General features: G+C 34.8%; 1 protein-coding gene across 1 annotated transcript; it reads left to right on the forward strand.

Annotated features, from left to right (window-relative positions):
• The first annotated feature begins 9640 nt into the window (after nt 1-9640).
• On the forward strand, nt 9641-16266 carry LOC148035831 (uncharacterized). The gene is made up of 9 exons (XM_087678845.1): nt 9641-9790; nt 9892-9939; nt 11364-11438; nt 13315-13407; nt 13892-14072; nt 14486-14653; nt 15648-15715; nt 15828-16029; nt 16135-16266. The coding sequence occupies exons 1-9, from the start codon at nt 9641-9643 to the stop codon at nt 16257-16259; spliced, it is 1110 nt and encodes a 369-aa protein (XP_087534971.1). The 3' UTR covers nt 16260-16266.
• The last annotated feature ends 8617 nt before the right edge of the window (nt 16267-24883 follow it).

A 24883-nucleotide genomic window follows, 5' to 3' on the forward strand; every position in this document is an offset into this window, starting at 1 on the left:
GTTTTAGTGTAATAATATGAAAATGATTAACTGGCAAATACCATACCAAATAAATACTCATAGTTCTTGAGGTAACACACATCAAGTCATCCAATGTAAGAACGTGGTATGTATCACAACTTAACACAAAGAAAACAAACAATACATTGTTGTGAACAAAGTGACCATGTAATGACAATGTCTAATTAATGAAATTCAAGTTAAAAAAAATCAACTTTTGTCTCAAAGATTAAGAAAAATGTGCATGCTTTTTTCTCTTTCTTAAAAATTTAACATGCAACAAACATATTTGTAAATAAATATTCTAAAATAATAAAAGTATAATAAATTTATTAATGATATTTAAAATATAATTAAAGTCTTACAATTAATATAACTTGGATATCAAACTTGAATTTTCTCATACCTCTCTAAAATGCGGATACTCCAATTGTCCTTTGGTATGTGATGTATTGAAATTTGGAGCTATGGCAAAAAGTGTAGTCTTTATTAGTGTAGAGAGTTGTTGTGGAAGCTAGACTCACTCTTTGCATTCTTCTTCTAACATGTTGGTATGTTCCAAGTTGTTTATATAGACAAACAATCAATTTTTGGAATTCCTTACATGTGAATTACATGCTTGGAGTTTTAAAGATTAAACTTTAGTGTCTATGAAAGAAATAAACTAAAATAGTAATAAAGCAAAGAGAAGAAGTCGATTTTGGGAAGGAAGCCAATTGAAAATAGCCCCCTTTAAAAGATTGAAATAATCAATGAGGAAGATGGGAAAAGAAACAAATCCTTTCGGCAAAAACTTTAATCGAGCTTTACTTGAACTAAGGAAGTTTTAGTTGGGGTAAACTAGGTGGCCAACAAAGGTTAGAGAAGAAAAGAAAACCAAATTTGGAAGTCATCGACATTAGTTTGCTAGGTTGGCAGTGGTTGTGGTAGGAGAGGGATATTGGTGTGACCAATGTTCACATAAAACTGTCATTTTGTGTATTTTTTCTTTGGGAAAGTTACTATATGTATGTCCTCTACATCATGTGTGTTCAAGGCCTATTTATGAGTATCCTTATCTGTGAATTTTTCTTGAATAAAACATAACCCTTTTCTCTGGGGAAGTTACTATATGTATATCCTCTACATCACGTGTGTTCAACGCCTATTTATAAATACCCTTATCTATGTATTTTTTCTTTGGGGAAGTTACTATATGTATGTCCTCTACATCACATGTGTTCAAGGCCTATTTATAAATATCCTTACCTTTGAATTTTTCTTGAATAAAACATAACCCTTTTCTATACAATCTATAAATAACCCCTTTATATTACACCCTTCCGTATGTAAAAAATGTATAAAAATGATATTTTAAAAATACATTATTTTGAATCCACATGATGCACACATATATTTGTGAGTAACTTACCTGAGATTTTTTCTAGGTAAGATATTAAAAAACTGGTTGAAGTTGAAGCCCATTTTGATGAAAATTGGATATTTTTTGGGCATTTTTGTTATAAAACCACTATTTTTCCCTTAAAACCATACGGGGTTAAACCTCTTCCTTTTATCCATTGGATGAGAAAAAAGTTTTTTGTGAGCACTAGGCATGACTATGCTAGTAGTGGTAAACACAAGTACTGATGAACGACTACTCTAAACTAGCGCCAATCGATGAGACATGTGTTGTGAGGAAGGGGACAAAAAGTCCCTCTCCTTCTTTGAAATAAATGTGGGCCCTGCTTGTTGGCATTTTCTTTTTAATAAGCTTTACAATTTTTAACATGTCGATGTTTTTTAAGAATGTATAAGCTTTAAAGTTTTTAACACCCTAAAGCTTTAAGGCTTAAAAAGATTTCAACCTTTTTTTTGCTTTGATAAACGAATGATGGCAGCCGTGGCTCTATGGAATGGGAAAGATTGGATTGCATAGGACCTGCAAGCTCAGTCGAGAGCTAGCAGAATAACTTGGCATCATTGATGATTCTCGAGTGGACAAGTCAATGGTAGGGTTGAAGGGAAAGGTTGAAGGGAAATACATTAGCTTGCCCTTTTTGTATAAGTACTTTTTAAAAATTTCCCTTATTCATGTTAAGAGAAAGGAAAAGGTCTAGTACAAGCTTCTACCTCACATAAAAAACTCCTAAAGGTTGATGGAGAAAGAGGAGAGAGATTTCTTACCTTCGAAAGGGAGTATATACTCTAATTAGCGAGGGAAAAAGAATCTAGAACCACTAACCAATATGCAATAGCTTGGGCCAACATACCATAGCAAGCCTCTTAATGTTGATAATGATGTTGCTTGCAAAGACAGATGTATGCCTACTCAATTATGTTGACACATCCAACAATCACCTAGCTCTGATACCAATGTTGAGCACCTTCACCATATAACAACCAATTATTAAACAAAATTGAAAGAGAATAAAATTAAACAAGAAAGAAAATAGTGAGTCACCATATAACAACCAATTATTAACCAAAATTGAAAGAGAATAAAATTGAACAAGAAAGAAAATAGAGACGAGAGAAGAGAAATTGAGAAAGCATGCATGACACAAGATTGGGTACAATCTCGCCTTATGCATGGGTGAGCACCTCCCCCATGCATATATTTATAATATTAGAATAAGCTTTTATATCCAAAATACATTGAAAGTATCATTTTTCTATTTCTTGTTTTTTCTCACTTTGCACAACTTGCTTTTGTACAAAATCAAAATACACTCCATTCTAATAGCTTTATAAAAAAAATATTTTATCTTCTCTAATAAATACATCAAAATAAATCTATTGCATATGTGTGCACGCAAAGTCCTTGCTCTAATAGGTGTATACAAAATATAATGCTTTCAATAAATTTTTTTCTATACTATAGAGCACATAAACTGCATGCACTAAAGTGCGCACTCCAAAAATAATATTTTTCCTTAGCTCTGTCTAGTTATCTTCTCAGCACAACACAACACATATTAGTATCCTTCCATCTATCTCCCTAGCATAATGTGACTAGTATCACACGTGTACCTTGTGTGATAAGTCATTGATCATGTGGCAATTAAAAAAATCAATTATAAATTTTGCTAAAATACCATGATAAACATAATTCCATGATATGTACAACATAATAGCAAGGATTAAAAAAAAAGAATACCCCTCGATAGGTCATCCAAGGATTAAAAGAGACATCCACCTTCCTCTCCCTCCCCATATAGTTCACTAGTATCGATGCCATCATCCAATAGTGATTTGGATTCACATTCACCCTCTCCATCCTCACGACCAATGGTTCAAAGGAGCAAAAGTGCACTATGATGATAGATCTAAATACCCTAAATATAGAGGTATTAAATTGTTTTGTTTTACAATATTTACAATTGCATGATCATGTAGATAATAAGAACTATGATTTAATTACATGTCTCATCACTAAAATTGGCACCTAATGATAGGGCCCGCATGTCTGATCTTGACAAGAATTATACTACTTATGGCCTTTTGATGTATAACAAGGATGCACTTGCCACAGTCGCACTACCATGCAACCATAGCTATCATATTTATTGTTTTCCCCGTACTACTACCATGCATGAGTGGACATCCATGGGGTTAGGTTGTAAATAAGAAATATTACAAGCAATCATGTCTTCATTTATCTTAGAGAGTACTAATCCATAAACAATACCATCTTCAATACTATTTAGCAATTGTAATCCTAAAAAAGATATGAAGTAAATTAGTTTTCCATTGAGCTTTAAAATATAATTAACTTTTATCCATGATGGTGAGAGGATTGAAGTGGCAATTACCAATATGGGGCACGTAGCTAGCACTTCTAGACTAGTAAACTATAGGTGGTGGCTGCTAGTTTGGATTCCCACGATTGCCATTTTTTGGGATCGTCTACCATTACTAGATAGTTGGTAGCTACCAATCCTAGACTAATAGCTACTAGACTTGGAATCTCATAGTTACCATTTTTTTAGATTGATAGATACCACCCTACCATCATAATACTAGTAGCTTGTTGTAATGATTACTAGTCCTTGCCTAGTAGATGCCAGTCTAGGGGACTCCTTGATTTGCTAGCTTACCAATATGAGGTTTTCACAATTGCCATTTTCATGGATTTGTGCCGGCCAATTTAGCATTACCAAATTGGTGGCTAGTTGTTGGTACCTACCAAACTAGGGATCTCATAGTGGCCATTTTATAGGACTAGTAGATACCACCTATCATTACCAAACTCATAGCTTGTTGGTAGCTACCAATCCTAGACTGGTAGCTACCCATTTGGGGGCTCCTTTTGGCATAGTAACTACTAGTCTACTAGTTTAGAATCGTAGCTAGTTGGTAGCTACTAGTCCCTAATAGGTAGCTACAACTAGGACTAGTAACTCCTAGTTCCTACCAAGTAGCTCTAAACTAGCTCATAGTCCTGTTGGTAGCTACAAGTCCCTACCAAGTGGCTACCATTGGGACTAGCACTTGTAGCTACTACCAATCAAAGGTTGGTGATTGGTAGCTACTAGAGTTCCAAACTAATAGATTGATAGCTACCACACTACTAGTCTAGGGTTGCTGGATGGTAGTTATCAATCTAGAAGATATAGCAATCAGTCTAGGAGTAGTAACTGCCAATGGACTAGTTTGAGACCGACAATTACCATAGGTAGGACTAGTTTTTTCCACGGGGAGTCCACCTTATAGAACATGTAAGATACCACATGAGTTCAAAGGAAATGGTATTTTATTTAGTAAATTTTATAGGATTATATTTACGAAAGGGATTTTTAATTATAATTTGATAAAAACATGTAAGTTAAGTAAATTAAAAGGGGTCATTTAATGGCTTGTAGCATGTAAAGAAAGGGTATTTCTTAATAGCCTTTGAATGCACATTATAAAGATAATTTCTTATAGGTGCGCCCCCCACAAATTTTTAGTCTTGAACTAGTAGCTATCTAATAGCTACTGGTGGAACAAGGAGTTGTTGTTGCATTATTTTCATTTCTCTAATTGGTGATTTCTTACGTACAAGTTATAATGAATTGAAAACTTAATTCTACACCAAACAAGATGGTAGAGAAATAAATTTCTCAAGGTCAATCGACAATAGACATTATAACAAAGAAGCCATGTTCAATTGTATATGAATACAAATAATACGTTTTTGCCATAAAGGATGATGTAAGGGAGGAGCGGGTGCTATCAACACATCTCACAATAAAGTAGACAATGCTGATACCTTGTTGAACATCTATTTTGATAAAGTGGCAAAAATTAGTAAGTGTATTCTTCAAAAGATAAAGATGATGGAAATAAAATGGAAAAGAAAGATTGCAAATGGTAATTGACTTTATTGTAGCAGTACAACATATTGTGCAGACTTGGGTCCTAGCCATTATAGGTATTTTCATGTAGAAGAAGGTACAAAAAACCTAGATGAGGAAACTATAGATCCATGTGTTAAAGGTGCATAGGCAACGTCAAAAGCATATATTGCAACAGAGGTGCCTGCAAAGCCAAAGATATGAGAATAAGCTAAAAGGAAAGATGCTACAACCATTACAAACAAAAATCATATGTAGACATAATTATTTCCTATTATTACCATGACTACAACAATCTTCTTTTGAAGCCTTGAACATTTTGGCTTTGTAACAACTTATCTTTATTCAATAAATGAGAAAATTTCAACTTTTAGCTCCTTCATGAGTCCACTCATTTGTTCGTAATACATACATTGTGATTCATAGTAGCCTATTCATGAGAGCATTTGTTGTTTATTTGCTATATATTGTGTGCACAACAAGTTATGTTTCAAGGTTGCTGGCTTGTTATGTATTCTTAAGGCCGGCAAAGAGCTATAGGCTATGGCGTAGATATGCTCTACACACGCAGTTTTCTCAAGACAATTAAATCTTGTGTTGGATTATTCTAAGCGACAATAAATAGTCATGTTGTGGAAGTTCCTAAATCCAAGGAAAAAATGAAGTGCCTAAAACAAAGGATACTCATGTAGAGAAAATGCTAGCAATGGATGAGAAAACTGAAGTGCTTGAAAAAGAGGACAATCATGTTGACAATATGCCCAAAATTCACCTGCAAAATGAAGTTCAAGCTACTTCACTTATGGCTCAAATTGTTGTGACCAACATGGTTAGGATTACTGCCATGCTAATAGTACTCAAGCCTCAAGGGGTTCTATTACTACCATTGGGTAGACACCTATAGCTAATATGGTTGTCCATGCTGGTTCAATTGACAAAAATGGGTATTATAGATAGTCCATTTGCTAACTACAAGTAGAATGCTCCAACATTCCTTCATTGGTGCTTGTTAAGTGGACCTATTATCAAAAGTGAAAGGTAGTCCATTTGTTGAAGAGTTACTTTTTGTCATACTTTCATTGTATCGAAGGATTGTTTGCACGAGGCAACTACTTAGAAGAGAGAGCTTATCAAAGACCTAAGCACAAACCAATTTTCTAACAAGAAATCGTTGTATTTTTGGGAGAAAAACTAGCATATATAGAAATAAACACTATCATGGTGGACAACAACAAATATAAGACCTTAATGTAGAACCCCACAAGCACAACGTATATAGTTAGGAGATAAGGCAATATCTTACAAGTACTATCTCAAATTATTTCAACAACTATCTTGGTGAAAAAGAACATATGAATTTTATAATCAACTTTGGAGCAAAATAAAAATGTTGAGAGTAGAGCTATCAAGAATATGTGGCTATCAGAACACTTGGGCTAGGAATCATAAACAACGATGTACTCAAACCAATGATGAAACAGACACATGTACTCGATATTAGACAACTTCAAAATTTTGATGTCTTTTACTAAAATGTCTCTAAGAGCTTTTATATTTTCAAGTGCCTTGTTTTAATCGCATAAAGCTTCAAACTTTTGATATAAGGAAGTTCTTGTGGTTTAATGTTTAACACTAGTCTTGTTACAAAATAGCCACTTTTGTAGCAATTTAGACCCTCTATAAAAATTTTCATTTCTCATCAACACAAAGTATTACTAAGAAAGGGTTGTAGAGAAATATGCTTAACATAAGAAAATAATTGAAAAAAAATAGAAAGGGTCAAAACAAGCTAAGAATTGTATATCTCCATGCCCGGGCACCTTTGAGACGAGTTTTACAAAAAATAAAAAACCTTTAGTACTTTTAAATTAGAACCATCTCCAAAAGAAATTATTGGGCTAAAACTTTCATGAAAAATACTTTGATGTGTATAGTGTATATTTCCATTAAGCGAAATGTAATTAGATTAAAAGCATCAATTTTGATCAATTTTCATGCACTTTTGAAAATCTAATTTTTGTAGAAAATGAAATTCAATTTAAAACTTCTTTTAAAATTTTTATTCTACTATATTAAAATATTAGTAAAGTCATATCCAACTTTGGCATCATATGCACATGTTATTTTAAATATAGTGAAATAGGAACTAAGCCACTAATGTGGCTTGCAGCCACTTTTGCGAGAAATTATAGAGTGTTAATGACTATAACCCATGAGGCAATGTCAGAACTTAAAGGTTTCCGTTTCAAAGTGGTGATGTCTCTGAACCATGCTACACTCAAGTTCTTTGAAATTAAACTCAGGAAGCTTCAATTTTTGATGACTCTAACACATCATGTAATGTAAGTAGTTAGATCTTCCATAGGTTTACAAGTGGATACCATTAGCACACTTGTAGCTGCTACTATCAGATTGGTAGCTACCACTATCTTGCTACTACTGGCTACCACTATCCTTCGCATAGCTACCTTTATTCTATTGGTAATTATCTCTATCCTCCTGGTAGCTACCTCTATATTCTACCTCTATCTTCTTAGTTACCTCTTGGTAGTTACCTCCTCGCTCCCTCCTCATAGCTACCTCTATTTCACTTGTAGTTAGAGAGTATCACACACAATGCGGTTGTCATTTGTCCTAGAGAGTACATGATGGACAAACAAGGAGGGGGTTACATGGGCATGGAGTATGATTTTTTTGGGTATTTAGGATGGAGTGGGATGGGATGAAGATGATTTGTTTTTCATTTTGGGAGGAGGGAGGGGCAAAGGGGGAAATCATGATTTTTTTGAGTCATGGTATGGAGGGGGTTTTGAGCTTTTCTTTAGAGGACAGATGTGGAGTGAAGTCTTTTCAAGTTGTGTTGTGGAGGAGTTTTTGAGCTCTTCTTTGGGGAGGGGACCATGGAGTGGGTTCTTTTAGGTCCTATGCCCCTCATCATGATGTGAGAGTTGCAGATATGATAAATTTTCTACCACATCCTACTTTTTGCATTGGAAACATGATAGTTGTGACAAGTTAGAGTTGCAAGGTAACTTGAGGCATTGATCATATGAGCTTAAATTCATAGGGATCTCCTTGTGCTTGCTGGAACCAAACTCCCGAATATTCCCACATGCATCTTCGAGAAAACTATCAGTCCTCATCTTTTCTTTTGTGCATTTCAAGATGCAAAAATCCAAAAGCTCTTTGTTGTCATGTACATCTATGACTATAAAATTATCACCAACACAAAGTACATCAATCAAAGCATCACTATGTGCTAGTCTTCCACCTCTACATCATTTGCAATTTCAAGGTAATATACTCCCATTACAGAACATGTATTTTCATAGCAAAGAATCTAGATTTTCACAGCCTACCTTTTTATGTATAAGAAAAGTATGCATGCCTATAACAAACGACAAATAAATATATTAACTCACGTGATTAGTTACTTCTCAAGTTGAGAACTTTGTTGCCAAATTGTGACAAAATTTTTCAAGGGGTGCTTTAAAATATCATTACTTATGATTGAAATCCCAAGGTATTAAGAGTGACACTTTAGAGCTTTCTTTGGCTTGCTATGCAATACAAATTAGGTTGTATTTTAATTTTATTTTATCTTCATTCCACTATAATTAACAATCCTTATACGAGAAATGCAATGCATATATAGTGTAGAGCTTCTTTTCCTAGTCCTCTTGAATTAACAAATTTTCTTGAAACTATGTGTCTCTTTCTAAGTGAGGTGTCACCCTTAGGCTATGATTGATGGATTGCAAGCTAAAGGCATACAAATGGCACATATAGACATACATATATGTAGACAAACAAACCTCTTTGTTGATAGGAGTTAATTGTTGCTATGAAATTTAGTAACAAATCTATAGATATGAGCTCAAAAATGTAATGCATTTAAGGTTCTAAAATCCCCACCAGTAAGGAGATGAAGGTTTTTTTCTTTTTTTTTTCAGCGGCGGGAGGGGGGACTTAAGAGATAGCAAAAGATAAAATGATCTCATGATAGACATGGGTGACTATGTGCGTGGGTTGTGGTGGTGGTGGTGGAGAGAGAGAGAGAGAGAGAGAGAGAGAGAGAGAGAGAGTTAGCAGGCAAGTAAAGTTCATCACAGCAGGCTGAGGCTGAGAGAGAGAGAGAGAGAGAGAGAGAGAGAGAGAGAGAGAGAGAGAGACTTAGCAGGCAAGTAAAGTTGATCATAGCAGGCTGAGGCTGAGAGAGACAGAGCGCCGCCTTAGCTGGTTCGTCTGTTTGTCGCAGCTAGCTAGAAGGGACTCCATTGACGATAGCTTTACTCGTTATGATGATGGTGATGAGAACGACGATGATGATGGTGGTGGTGGTGATGACGACGCTGATGGTGAGAATGGGAGAAGATCACAGTGTCGGAGTGAAGGGCGATGGGAGCAATAATGTGGAGATAACGGTGCTGACGGTGCAGGAGGCGAGGGGCATGCCTGATGGCATGAACGCGGTGTCGATGATAGCGTCATCGTTGCTCGGGACCACCGCCCCAGCCATGCATTGGGGCACCATCCCCGGTGACACTGTCAACTACATCTGCGACCAGGTTAGTGCGCGCACGAACACATCCCAATCGCTCTCCTTGGCACCGAGAAATATGTAAGTATTGTATGAGAGTTCAACAAGATGTTTGGGAGAATTTTACATCAATATACTTACACACGGGGTTTCTTGAGGCACTTCTGCGAAGAAACCATGAGTTCTAAACTTTTTTGGGTCATTTTATTACGCTCAATCTCGCAAACATGGGTATTTTTTAGTTACCTTTTGAACACACATGGTATTTCCGTCTTCTTAAGAGTGAACTTTTTGAGAGTCTCTCTCTCTCTCTCTCTCTCTCTCTCTCTCTCTCAAGATGTACAAGGCCTAAATTTGATATGATGCCCAATATTTCATGTGACACTCAAGATTTGAAATACCTTTCATCTATCTAGATTACCCCTTAAGCTGCCTAGAAACCTAGGTATATTATACATAATACTAATAAAAGATGATAGATAACATCTTTAACAAGACATATTACAATTTTTTAAACTTGTTTTGCCAAGCAAATCAACTCAAAGCATGCATGATAATCATTGAGTTTAAGCCTTCTCCCAAATATTCTATCTAAATAAAATGAGACTTTCCACTAACCATTTTATCACAATGTTTAGAGGAAATACATCCATTATATTCAAATTTTAGATTTGTAGTATACCTATTCCATGTATCTTAGAATTGTTCTTATAATGTTAAAACTAGTACATGCATGTGTGTGTGCACACGCATAATGTGTGTGTGTGTTTTGATATGTGATTGTATGTATGTATAATAATATTGTGTATGAGAGAGAGAGAGAGAGAGAGAGAGAGAGAGAGAGAGAGAGAGAGAGAGAGAGAGAGAGAGAGAGAGAGAGAGAGAGAGAGAGAGAGAGAGAGAGAGAGAGAGAGAGGAGGAGGACTTCTATGTGAACAAGACTTGATCTTGCATTTCTCGCACATACAAAGTAAGAAGTGATATGTAAAACTACTTAAACTAGAAAGATAACAACATCAAATGTGAAAGTAATTGAATATAAATTAAGACAAGATTAAACCTTTGCACACAAGAGCTTAATGTGTATAAGATCTCTGTACGTAACAATAGTAAATGAATAGAAATAATAGCAATCATCTTATGAAAAGCTTTAGCAAAGTATCACAAATATAAGCAAAATAGAAACCTTGAAACCCTCATAAAAGGAGGATTCAAAAATCTCAAAATATTTTATTTTTTCATTATAACTAGAATTTCCATGTCAACACTTAAACGTTGATCTTTATTGAACTTAATGACTTTACTAATGAAGGGATAAGTTTTATGTATTTCCTAGCTAATTTTGTTGAGAAGGGATTGCTGTACCAAACAATCATTTTAGTCCATTTTTATCACCACATTTAATAATATTAATTTTATTAAGGATAGAGTAAAATTGCAACCAATATTTCACAAAATGTATCCTTTAAAGTGGTTTGATGAGGTTTTCTCATACTTTGGAGCAGGTTATCGAGACTGGACAATATAGCTTCCTTGCTTCCATCACCTATGGTGGAGAGGTCAAATCTCATAACATGCAGGTACTGTTACAAGTACTTCCCTCAATCATTAGAGTGCCTTAAAACCCTCAAATTTAAAACCAGAGTAGAATTTCATTTTGAAGGTGTATTTTAGGAACATTTTTCTAATTAATCATATGATCCATAGCTCTTGGGGGGTAATGGAGGAAACTTTTTCCTAGATCATCATTCTTTTTAGGGTCACTACTTGTGTTACCTTTCAAGAGTATTACAACCTTCAACTTTGAGGGTTGGTGTTGAAAAAGAATGCAAGTTCATCTAACCATACATACCAAAGCTTGATGTAAAATCAACTATAAATAATCCAATATTCAAGAAAAATATTTGATAGACAATAACAAGGCTTAATTATAGACACTCTTTGACTCGATTAGACCTATTTGCCATTCTTATAGGTAACAACTTGTGAATTTAAGGGTTCTAAACCTTTTTCTTGGAATGAGAATATCATTTTATAGAATTCGAATTTCATATTTACATGAATCCTCAGGTTGGAAGGCCACTATGTTCTCACTAGATTCAAAAGTTTACTCCCCTTTCTAAAGGGTATACAGCGGTCCGATCGGACGGGTGTGTTGGGGGTAAAGGCGCCCCCGCCTAGCCGCCCGTGTATTACTACACTGACAGTCATCACTGGGTGCCATCATGTGAGAGTATTATTCACAACTTTGGCGATCGATTCACCAAATGAGACCAAAAGGAATTGTTTCTCCAAATGAGGATGATAACTAAATTTAGAGAGCTCTCATGTCAAAGGTGAGGGAATTTCTTGTTATAGTTGGCCATGATCAGACAAAGAGATACTATGAGAACCAACCTAAACTAGTTAAATTGCCAAAGACAAGCCTTTTAATAGGGATAAATTAATGTATTTTTATTTCCTTTAAATATCATTTTTTAAAGAAACATTTATATAGTATGTTTAAATTCTCCTATTCTCAAAGTCATGTAATGCTTGTTTTTAAATAAGCTTTTTGGCAAAGATGTTAGGATAACTTTACTTCTCTTTATGAAAAAAATTTAAAGGAGAAACCTTTGTAGGCTCTTTATGAAAAAAATAAATTTAAGAGAAACCTTTGTAGGCTATGTTTATATGTTTCTATTATTAACACTATGTAATGCTTGGTATAATAACACAATCAATTATGAGGAAAACTTTGGTTATCAAAGCCTCTTCTTGAGAATCATTGAGTTTTAATGATGGAACCTTAATCTTCTTTCAACATAATGTTTAAATGTGGATTGCAAAACAAGTTAAAGGGTGGTTTTTTGTAACAATTTACTCTTTTTTGGCATGTTTATGTGATAGCATTAAGCCTTTCTTTGTTAGACTAATGGTTGAACTATGTGTGAAATAATAGTGTCTAAAATGTAATATGTGTGTGTGTGTGTGTGTGTGTGTGAGCATATGACTTCTCTAGGTTTCATTTATCACTTTTTAGTGTAATACTTCAGATAATTTAAAGTATTGTCTTCCTCTCTTTTCTTCACTTTCTTAATATCAATCTCATGCTTAATCTAAAGAAAGGGATGGTTATGGTCAAAGTTTGTGCATTTGATATCATGTGCAAGTAAGCTTCTACTTTTATTTATGATCATTTTAATTTGACCCCTTCAATTATGTTGATTGTGATATTTTGATGATAAATTTATAATTAAATTTGTATAGATTGAGGAAAAAGTTCTAGATATATTAATATGTGGCTAATCTACATAGCCAAAAACAAAGAAGTCAAATTTATAGTTGAATTTTTATAGATCGAGGAAAACGTTTTAAATACATTGATATATGGCTAATCTACATAGCCAAAAACAAAGTGATATGAACCAATATAAACCCACTCTAATGGTGCTATAGGTTTTTTGTTTCAATCAGATCACTGCACTTGGTGGTTGTAGGGCTGCAGGAGACTCATCTCCTGATGGAGTAGAGGCTGTCTTGATGGATGATGATGGAAGATCACGAGCGGTATGAAGTGATACATACGCCTTTAGACATACACAACCAACTAGGCATTGCAAGCACTTCTAATTAGTTAACTAAATATTGAATGGAGTTCAACCATTACATCCTTATTTCTAAAGAAAATTACTTAAGAAAGGGAAAGCCCATATCCATTTACCTCAACTTTACTACTATTTGCATTTTAACTTTAAAAAATGTTTGGTTCTTTATGAAAAGTCTAGTTTGAGGACCTCCTAATATTGTATGCATGTACCGACCACTTTTTTAACATGATTTTTGCATTTGAGCGCATACCCACATTTTGAGGGCATTTCTTTGCCCCTATGATTGCATTAAGTTGATTGGATTCCACCCAAAATTTTCCACTCCTAGATCTATTTGCACATAATGAGCATAATTTCCATTTGAATATTGCCACTCATGCTACTTATATTAAGTTTTCATCTAGACATAACTTAATGCCCTTCTCTCTTGTGTATGATTGTAGTTAATATGTGCGCAAGGATCCATTAACTCTGGGTGTGACTTGTTTGACACGAGTGATGATGTTAGTAGTATATATAGTGGTGCTCTTCAAGGTAGTAGTAACAATGCAATTGCCAAGTCTACCATTCTTGGGGCCGGAAGAAGAAAACTTCTTGGATGTTTCACGGAAGGATCATCAACAGGTGAAAAACTTATGGATAGGAGTCTTTTGCTAAGTTTAGTGTCCTACTTTTTGTAAATTCCATAGAAATTCCAAAGTCACATGAATCTTTCAAAAATTTGCAATCTTGGAAAAAAAGTGAATGTACTTTGCTATAATGATTTGCTCAATGAAGTATTTCCATAGAATTTTGTCTATGATGAATTGTTGTTGTCATTTCTTGTGTGAAATGCACAAGTCACAAGCCCTTTAATTAATTTGAGCTTTTTAAATATGATTTAAGATTTATTTTAAATGCATTTTTGGCACCATATTTGTTACATAGTACATTATTCTATTGTTTAGGTTTGCATTAATGCTAGCTTTAAGATGAAAATGAAGGTCAATATATAAGACATTGGAATTATTTTAAAGTTGAATATTGACATTATGCAGGTGCATATTTTGGATTTGTAGCAGGCATCTTTGGTGCCTTCTTTTTTTGTGGTATACCAGTAGTAGATTTGGCATGTGGAGTAGGAGCAGCTCTACCATTCATCGGTGTAGGTGCAGGCATGGGGGTCTTTGTATCATGTGGCTTTGAGCCCCTTCGTTGCTTTCCAGGTATTAGTGTATTAGATTATAAAGCCCTTGTGAAATTCAAATAGCCTAGTTCTTTAGATTATGATATTTTTCAAAAGTTTAGAATTCAAGCTCTCTATGGACATCTATGTGATTAAACTTTGTGAATCACTATCCACTCTGTCCAGGAGCAATTTTTAAATGTGTGATTAAACCTTGTGTATCACTTCCCACTATTCTCGTCAAGATTCATTCTTTAATTTTTGTGATTAAAACCTATTTATCACTATCTTCTCTAGCAAAGAGCAAGATTCTTACTAATGATATAATAAACACTAGTCGTACATAAAAAAAGCCACCATTGTGGCAATTTTAACCCTTTATAAAAAATTCCATTTCTCATCAATGAGAAATATTAAGAAGAAGTGGCTTTAGGCAAATGTGATCAACACAAGACAATAGTTCAAAAATATATAAAGGGTCTAAACAAGCTAGGAAGTGTATATTCCTATGTCTACCTTTGAGACCATTTTCATAAGAAATTGAAAAATTCTAGTACTTCTAATCAATATCATCTCAAAAAAATGTTAACAGGATAAAAATTTCATGAAAATTCTTTTGATATGTATAGCATGCATTCCCATTAAGAGAGCTGCAAGTGGATAAAAACTATCAACTTTTTAAAGAGCTCTAAATAACATTCTTGAGTATTGTTTTGACCAAATTTCTTGCACTTTGAAAATATAATTTTATAGAAAATTAATTTCTACTTGATACTTGTTCCAAATATTTCATTCTTTCATCTTACAATATTGGGAAAATCCCATCAAATTTGGGCATCATATGCACATGTTATTTCAGATATAGTGAAATAGGACCTGAGCCACAATAATGGCTTACGATAACTTTTGAGGCAAATTACAATACTGGTGTTAAACTTTGAGTAGATATCTATAAAAATCGAAACAAATATCAAATTTATATGGATAACCATGTGTTTCACAAATAACTATGCATTTTGATTCCTACTACATAGGCAATGCAATGGTGACCACATCATATGGAATCAAGCTACCAATATCTGAACTCTCCCTTGGAGATAGAGTAAGTAAAACCCTTGGTGCTTATCTAATCTATATCATGAGAACATGTATTCGGTAAATTCGTTATGCATACCATAATTTTACCTTACTAGGCTCATTTTCTTCTCTTGTAGGTGCTTGTTCGTGATGATCATACTGGGCACCTAGCCTATAGTGATGTTTATGCTTTTGGCCATAAAAATCCTAATGCAACTAGTATGTTTGTTATGTTTAGCTTAATCAGAATGAACAAGCATAATCACACCCTGCAACAACATTATAAAGCTAGCATCATACTCACTTTTGATCATTTGATTCCAACCACAACTATGGGTGGTAAGGCAACCTTTCTTTCTACTTAAGCCCTTGGAATGTTTTGGTTTATATGACATTTGATTCTTATCATGAAGCTTAAATGGTTTATGATTCTTAATTTTTTAGATCAACATGCGATTATCTATAAGAGAGCAAGAGATGTACATGTAGGTGACTTCTTAATGGTGGCACAAGAGCATGCAAATAAATCAACAATAGACATCATAGACTTTGTTGTAAATGGTAAATGATTTTCATTGCACATACCCTTCCATTCCACCCATTCCCCAACTTTTTAAAAAGTGCTCATATGCTTTATAAATCACTAAAGATGTATACAATTGTGTCATCCTTTCAAGAACCATAAGCTTATCCCTTACAATTGATTTTAAATTAAATATGATATCTAATGATTTAATTTATTATTATTTTCTTTTGTGAATGCAGAAAAAGTTTCTGTCATAGAAAAGGGCTTATACAACCCTCTAACTCTTATGGGAAATATTATTGTCAATGATGTTGTTGCCTCAGTCCATAGTGAATGGGTTCTAGATGACCTTTTTGATACTTTCAAGATCTCTTATCTTCTTCATGATAGCTATCAAGTAAGTGATTTCTTTAAATGAGCTAAAATATGTGTAAAAGGTAGAAACTATTACCAACATTAATAAGAAAGTATTACCGATAATGATAAAGTTTCTTTTCTCTAGGTTCTTTTATGGCCAGTGAGAGCTTTATACTACACCCTTGGTGTAAGATTCTACATCGACATATACCAAAAATTTGATAGCTTGGTAGATATAGCTAAGATTTCTATTGCTATATATGGTACCAATATCTACATTTTAGCATTCATAATTGTAGTTCTTCTTCTTCCCATGACTAGTTATAAATTATTCTTAACAAAATAGGCTAGCTTAAGCCTATGAACTATAATAGTTCTCAAGCTTCCTAGTTGATTATTATCTATTTTTGTTTTCTTTCACTATATATGGTGGCAATACCTATATTTTAGCATTCATAATATTAGTAATCTTTTCCCATGTCTAGTTATTCATTGAAGAGACAGGTTTTAGGCCAAGACCTATAACAATTATGAAATTATTATCTATGTTGATTCCACAAGTTGTTTTTAATATTATTATTTTATTGTTATTTATATTTCAACATGTCAATGTGTAAGAATCTCCAAGACTTTCAATTTTACTCGTATGATAATTTTGGTGCCGAAGAGAGTTAGCATTATCACTAGGATTCTATGGATACCTTGGAAATGCAATAATGTAGCATATTAAAAGTAGTATATCCCCATTCGACAGTATGAGTAACTTGAAAAGAATTAATATACCATTTTAAAGGCAATATAGGTCTCCATCCTACCTTATGCATTACTCATGTATGGTTTCTTTCCTCACTTTATGATATTTCAAAACACTTTAGTACAATGAACTATGAGATATACTTTTGCAAATGTTGGCATTTTATTTTACTTCTCCACCAAATTGAATTGAGGTAATTAAAACCTAAATGTGGCATGCAAAATCACATATCTAAATGTGAGATGCACATGGAGTGATTAACTCTCTCTCTCTCTCTCTCTCTCTCTCTCTCTCTCTCTCTCTCTCTCTCTCTCTCTCTCTCTCTCTCTCTCTCTCTCTCTCTCTCTCTCTCTTTGTGGCTCTCTTGTATTGAACATTCTAGTCATACCCCAAAAAATCCATTTATAATAATCTTTTGTACAAAATGACATCTTCATGCAATGGCTCTTGTAATTTCATTTTTCTTTCAATATCAGATTTCTAGGATAATATCAATGTTTCCAATATGGATAAACGTGTGCTTGATTAAATGTAGTAGTCAATGACACTCATAACCTTTGTTGAAATAATAATCATAAAGTCTCTATTTGAGTAGAACTTGCTAAATAAGTATCTTGCATAGGTGACCAAGATCCACCAAGGTAGTACGAGAATCAATAGATTAAATCATTTTCTATGATAATTAAGTTGGTAATTTGAAATAAATTGACTAGCCATAAAAATTGATAATTAAAATTATGTTAAAACATTTTGATAAGAGCATCCATAGCTTAAATCATACAGTGGTCTTGATAAATTAATTATATATTTTATGAGATCATATAGTTTTGAATCACTCATATACAGTTTATTCATAATCATATATGGGCCTTGATAAATTAATTATATACTTGTATCCATGTCCATTCCTTCACTTAAATTAGTCATGGATATGGATATAAGAAAAAAAACCATTTTGAAAAGAAATGTTTATATAAATCATATTATCTTTATTCTTCAAATAACTATTTCAGAGTCCATATCAAGATTTTTCTCGAATACCAAAAATAAATCCACGAAGTCCACACTCAACTATTAGCATCCAGGCCTTCTAAGAGATCAACCTACACTCATAGGGAGTAAGCTATTCCTAGCATACCCAAGGAATTACTGCCATAGCCCCCTAGCTCCTTGGTAGTTTCTAGCCTACACAAGTCCCTACTATAGAGAGACCTTTTGTGTTCAATGTTTGATCCTAGCAATCCGAAGTGATAAACCAACTCTCTTGGTTAGATATAGCATAACTATCCTTGAGGGATGCCTAGTGCACTCAATCATAAGTTCAACCTATATATAGGCTTTCATTTTTAGAAGCCATAAGCATTTCAAATGTTCTTTTTGATGTAACAAGTAGTATGACAAGTGATATTGTGCATGAGTGCCCATTTAGGCCATGAGTTTACAAGCATAGTTTCCATAGATCTAAGTCATGATTTTGGGTCTCTTGCTAGGTTATCTTGCTTTAGCTAGTAGTGGTACATCTATTTGAACATTAGAGTTTATCCCTAAAAGATCAACTACATTATCCTTATGTTTTAATATTAGCCAAATACTTGCTAAACATCCACCCTAGTGAATTTGGCTAATATCTTTCTTAATTTACTTTATGAGATATCTAGGTTATGGATTTGAACTTCTCAAAATGAATTCTCTAAACCCATTGTTCATTACTAGTGTAAAACATCCAATTTGTTCAAGGATTCCTATATAAGGACTAGGTGCCATCACTAGAGAGTAATTCTTGATTGAATAAGCATCTATTGTATATTGTCATTTTACTCAGGTATCCACAAGGATCCCAAAATATCTAGTAGATGCTATCTAGATTATTGCCATTTCTTAAAATCTAGGTTTTCTATAGTTATTTTAGCAAGTTTGCTTTGAAATACGAAGAAATAATGTGGACTTGGGGTTGTGTGATGGGGACATCATTGATGCATGCTACCTCTTGTCCAACTCCATCGTTTCTCTACTTTGGGGGCATCTTGTTCATACATTTCTTGCCTTCCTTCTCCCTTTAGTCTTCGTCAATATTTTATTACTCAAACCAAGGCTTGTTGAGATATAATAGCAAGCTTAAAGGGTTATAGGTTGGGATGGATAGACAAGTTTGGCTTTGAGAAGTAAGCATTTAGTAGTAAGATGAAGAAAATATGATGGTTTTTCTTCTTCTTTTGTTAGGGGGAAACAAGCTCACAATAAGTAGAAAAATTGGGTTGAGAATAGAGAACTTCAGGTAGACTTAATAGCAAGGTGATAGGGAAATACAATGGATATGAGGATGGGATATGATTTGGAGTGGTTGAAGTGAGATGTGGCAAAGGGGTCTTGTTGAAGGAGAATGCGAAAAAAGCTCCACTCTATATACCTCTCACTATCTCTTACTTCACACACACACACACACATATGGACCAATGCTCAGAGACTAAGATGAATAAGTAATGATTAACATAAGCCTTACAATGTAAGGATTTATATAGCCCTTGGTCTCATATTTTGTTGCATCTAGCTTTTTATAGACAATCAAATCAAGCTTATCATGATCAAGATTCTATTGGAATGCTTTTGTGTCAATTAGATGTATCAGAGTCTGATGTAATTGCAAGCTTTATGATTGCAAGAAAGGAGGGATTGCTGGGAAAGGATGTGATGATTTTGTATAGCTTGATGGGGATTATGATGACACGCATGGTGACATCGATGAACACCCGTGAGGATGGTCATCATGTCAATGATGATGTGATGGAGGCGATGGCGATGATGAGATGCAATTTTGGGTTGAAATGTTTATTAATAATTTTTATTTATGCTAAGGTTGAATGAAAAAATAAATACTATGGTATATTACATCCTCTCCCCCTTAGAGGAATCATAATGTCCTCATCTTGAGAGAAACTAGGGATATTTTTTAGTAGGCTTCCTCTTCAATCCAAGTGGTAACCTTTTTAGGATAATCTCTCCATTAGGTGAGGTACTCCCTTAAAATTTTGCTTCTAAATATTTTCCACTCAACATCAAGTATTCTCTCAAGCTGGAGCTCAAGCACTCCTTGGCTCACACTTCCAATTTGTTGATCATCTAATACATTATCAAGATTTCATACATAAGCCTTTAGTAGACTAACATGGAAAACATTGTGGATCTTTAAGTACTCAAAAAGCTGCAACTTATATGCATTTTTCCTTTGGCACTTGAAGATTTTGTAAGGTCCACAATATCTCAAAATATCTTAACCTATAGTTTCTTAAATTCACCCAATGATAGTGAATTCTTCTTTGGATGGACACATAGAAACATCATGTCTCCTTCTTTAAAGATCTTGCTTACTAAGTTGCTTAGAGTACAACTTGGGTGCACTCTCTCACACACTTGATAGTGACCCATAGGCTGTTTATATAGCCTCTGCCAGGCTAGGGTTAGGGTTTCACCTGCTCCTAGGACTATTCACACCCATCTGCCCTCATACTCCCTTGCTTATAGTGGGTTCCTATGCCTATCTTCTAACACCCCCCCTCAATGCCAGGGTGGCATTGAATTACAAGGCATGTAAGATGTCCCCCCCCCTTTCTTGGGATGCCTTTATAAATCAGGCTTACAAGAGTGTTTTAGGTAGATGATTTAAAGAGTCAAAACAATTGATCTTCAGATGGATTTGAGGCATAGTTGGCCACCAATTCTTTGTGTACATCAGGAGTGTTGGGGCATTTACTAGTGATATGCCTTGTCTTCTTGCATTTGTTACATTTCATTTTCTCGGGATACTTCTTCCAACAGTTGTTTACAAGATGTCCTTTTTTCTTACAGAAAGAACATCTAGTGAGAGCTGTATGTACCAATACTTGATCACGGGAAGTTGAAGATGCCTGACCGTTGCTGCTTTCTTTGTGGTTCCTCTTTTCTTCATCCAAACAAGATTGAATGGTACTTGCCAATGTAGGATCTGGAATGTTGGTGAGAGTGGTTACAAGAGTAGGAAACACCTGTTTTACAGCTTTTAGGAGAATAGCAATAGCATCTTCTTCATGTATTGGAGCTTGTACAGAGGCAAGCTGTGCCATAAGTCCCTTTATGTGAGAGAAGAATTTTTCCAAATCTTCTCCTGATTTATATTCTAAGCTAAAGAATTCAATCTTAAGGAATATTTTTGTATTTTTACCAGTGGCTCCATAGAGCTTTTCAAGCTCATCCCATTTTTCTTTAGCAGTGTTTAGTTGATCAACATGATGAATCAGGGACTCATCTAAGTGTAGCATTATGATTGCTTGGGCACGTTGGTCATCGTCTATATCAATTAGATTTGCAGAGTTTACAACTCTAGTGCCTTGAATGAGAGGCCAATACCCTCTCTCCATCATTTTGTACTTTATAAGTACCTGCCATGGGTGAAAATCTTTGCCATTAAACTTTAGAATTTGAGGACGGACATTAGCATATGTTGTGGTCATTGGGAAGGTCTTACCACTTGTTAGGACAAGGGCAGTGTCTAGTCCCTTACAAATTTTCCACTGAATGCGGAAGCAAATTAGACAATTTGAAATCAAAGTTGCAATGAAGAGAAAGGCTGAAAATCATACAGATGTAATATTTCAAGGTATGACTATGGTGGTCCTTTCTTATGTTCAATCTTCTTCCGAGGTTTAATAGTCTTTTTAGGTTTTAATGAAGTAAACCTAGACTGGACTTCAGACTCCTCCTTATGGTATGGCTTAGTGGATGAAGCTTGTGTTGGACAAGGTTGGTCTATGATCTCAATACTTGTTGCTAATGATTCCGAGAAGAGTACAATGACACTCATCCTTTTGATTTCATTGACCAGTGTACTTGAAACAAAGTCACTCAAGATATGCAATACACTTCTAGTGTATGATGGTCTATGTGTTTATAATTGTACACATAACCTTACAACAATATATAAAGAGGAATAACACTCACTAGATTTTAGTAAATACCCAGCAAGCAAATGATTAGATGATTAATGATTAGTGTTTAGAAACACTAATATCAACCTTAGTGAAATGCTTGAATGAAAGCAGGTTGAGAGTCGGCTTCCTGATGCACTTAGTGATGTCCATTGAGCATGTCCAAGAGCTTTTAGATTTGGAATAAGCTTCAGAGAATATGCTTCAGTGATTAGAATCACTATTAATAAAGCTCAGAGTGAAAAAGGTGAAAAATGCCAAGCTTAGAGCTTGCTGGCTATGGCTGCCAGAGACCCACAGTTAGGGTTTTGATCATTGTAGGATGTAGGAGATGAATCAACACAAACCCTCTTAGGTTAGTATAATCCTCTATAGGAGCTACAATAGCCCTAAGGTAGCCGACATTATTGCGCCCTATACCAAATGAACTTCAGCTCAAACCAGTCACCTACGAAATCTGTGCCAAATCTGGAAAACAGGCAATGTCAGCTACCATGTTGACTAATGTCCGCCTTTGTTGTGCTAGGTTGAGTCGCCCTAGGATAGGCAAGAAGTCCCTAGAAGAAATCGGAAGGAGATATGGCCTCCTTTGTCCTCCCCAAGTCCTCCAATGGAGGTAGGTTGCAGGCAGCTATCGAGGAAAGAAGGATAAGATGAAAGAGATGAAAACTCATGTGCACTTAGTGACAGTTGAGGCTGAGGGAAGTTGAGGAGATTAAAGATGGCTCTGATACCATGTGGAAAATTAGGGTTTGCACCAATGGAATGAGAGAGCTTAAAGTACAAGAACAAAATCTTGCTTACTAAGTTACTTAGAGTACAACTTGGGTACACTCTCTCACACACTTGATAGTGGCCCATAGGTTGTTTATATAGCCTTTGACATATTTGTAAATAAATATTCTAAAATAATAAAAGTATAATAAATTTATTAATGATATTTAAAATATAATTAAAGTCTTACAATTAATATAACTTGGATATCAAACTTGAATTTCCTCATACCTCTCTAAAATGTGGATACTCCAATTGTCCTTTGGTATATGATGTATTGAAATTTGGAGCTATGGCAAAAAGTGTAGTCTTTATTAGTGTAGAGAGTTGTTGTGGAAGCTAGTACATGTGAATTACATGCTTGGAGTTTTAAAGATTAAACTTTAGTGTCTATGAAAGAAATAAACTAAAATAGTAATAAAGCAAAGAGAAGAAGTCGATTTTGGGAAGGAAGCCAATTGAAAATAGCCCCCTTTAAAAGATTGAAATAATCAATGAGGAAGATGGGAAAAGAAACAAATCCTTTCGTTAGGGTTTCCCCTACCCCTAGGGCTATTCACACCCATCTCCCCTCATACTCCCTTGCTTATAGTGGGTTCCTATGCCTATCTTCTAACAGGATTGAGCATGGTTTGATTTGGGAAGTGGATGATGATGATGATTTGGGAAGTGCGTGTAGCTAGATGGCAATTGCATGTGTCAGTGGTTGGATGACTTGGATTGATCATGGTTTGATTGCTCTTTTTCTTTTTTATTTGGAATGGCCACATTCTTTTTAGGGCCATTATGTGGGTGATAGTCATATCAATCCCCTATGTCGGTAGTTAACATTATGGTGTGGGTGATGGAATTTATGATGTGGCAATGGATATTATTATGCTGCACTTTGCATGGTTGATTGGACTTTGTGATGCAGCCCACACCAACCATGGTAGTGGCCATGGGTTGCCCCCATGTGAGCGATTAGGATTTGTGGTGGAGGGTGGGCCATTTGAAGCCAAAGGTGACATCATGTGAGTGATTGAGGAACCAATGTGGCTAAGATGGGTGATGTGGCCTACCAAAATTGATATGACCAATTGAATCATCAATAAAATAAGTTTCAAGGCTGTTCCTTATGGATGTTGTGGTTTTTATTCATTTGTACATTAACTAAGAAGAGGAGGGAGGTGATGCCCTTTTTTGTTTGAAAGCAATCAATGAGCCTTATGATTAAGGACAAAAAGAAAAGAGAGAAATCTAATTCCTAGAGCTAAGGGTGTAGGTTGTGCTTGACTATCAAAGTCCACGATATTGGAGATTCTCATTTTGAGGTTGTGATTGACATCAAAAGCTCTAGTCAAATAGATTCACCTAAACAACCTATAAGGCATTTCAAAAGGACGTTACTTGCTTCTTGAGTGTTCAAAACAATGGATTGAGAAAGATTTTGATTCATGTTTTGTAGTCTTTGTAATGGTTTTATTGCATGAACTCTCACTGAGAGTGGCTGAGGACTTTCCTTGCATGTTTCTTGAATCAAGCTTTTAGTCTAAAAACTAAGAGGGATTTAAGACAACCATTGTGCTATAGAAGCTGAGAAGTTTCATGATTGTCACTTGAGGTGAGATTGCGTTTTCATGGTTTGGACTTTGTGTTGCCATTACGAGAAAACTTGTGAGCTTATTGAGAGACTAAAAAGATAAGGGAGATTAGTCTCTTGAACTTGAGGTTTGGCACTAACTTATTGTAGTGTCATTGTGTCAAAATATATGGAAAAAACACGAGCATCCTCTAAGCTGGAAGGGGGGGTAAGTGTTTACCTAAGATAAGTTTGATAATAGA

Source organism: Lygodium microphyllum, chromosome 5, assembly GCF_053477565.2.
Source record: "Lygodium microphyllum isolate KBCC chromosome 5, Lygodium_microphyllum_v1.1.10, whole genome shotgun sequence".
Lineage (NCBI taxonomy): Eukaryota > Viridiplantae > Streptophyta > Polypodiopsida > Schizaeales > Lygodiaceae > Lygodium > Lygodium microphyllum.

Coding starts and splice junctions, on each gene's coding strand:
- LOC148035831 (XM_087678845.1), top strand. CDS start 9,641: ATGATGATGGTGGTGGTGGTGATGACGACGCTGATGGTGAGAATGGGA. Junction 9,791..9,891: donor TGCCTGATGGCATGAACGCG/GTGTCGATGATA, acceptor CGACCAGGTTAG/TGCGCGCACGAACACATCCC. Junction 15,716..15,827: donor AACTCTCCCTTGGAGATAGA/GTAAGTAAAACC, acceptor CTTCTCTTGTAG/GTGCTTGTTCGTGATGATCA.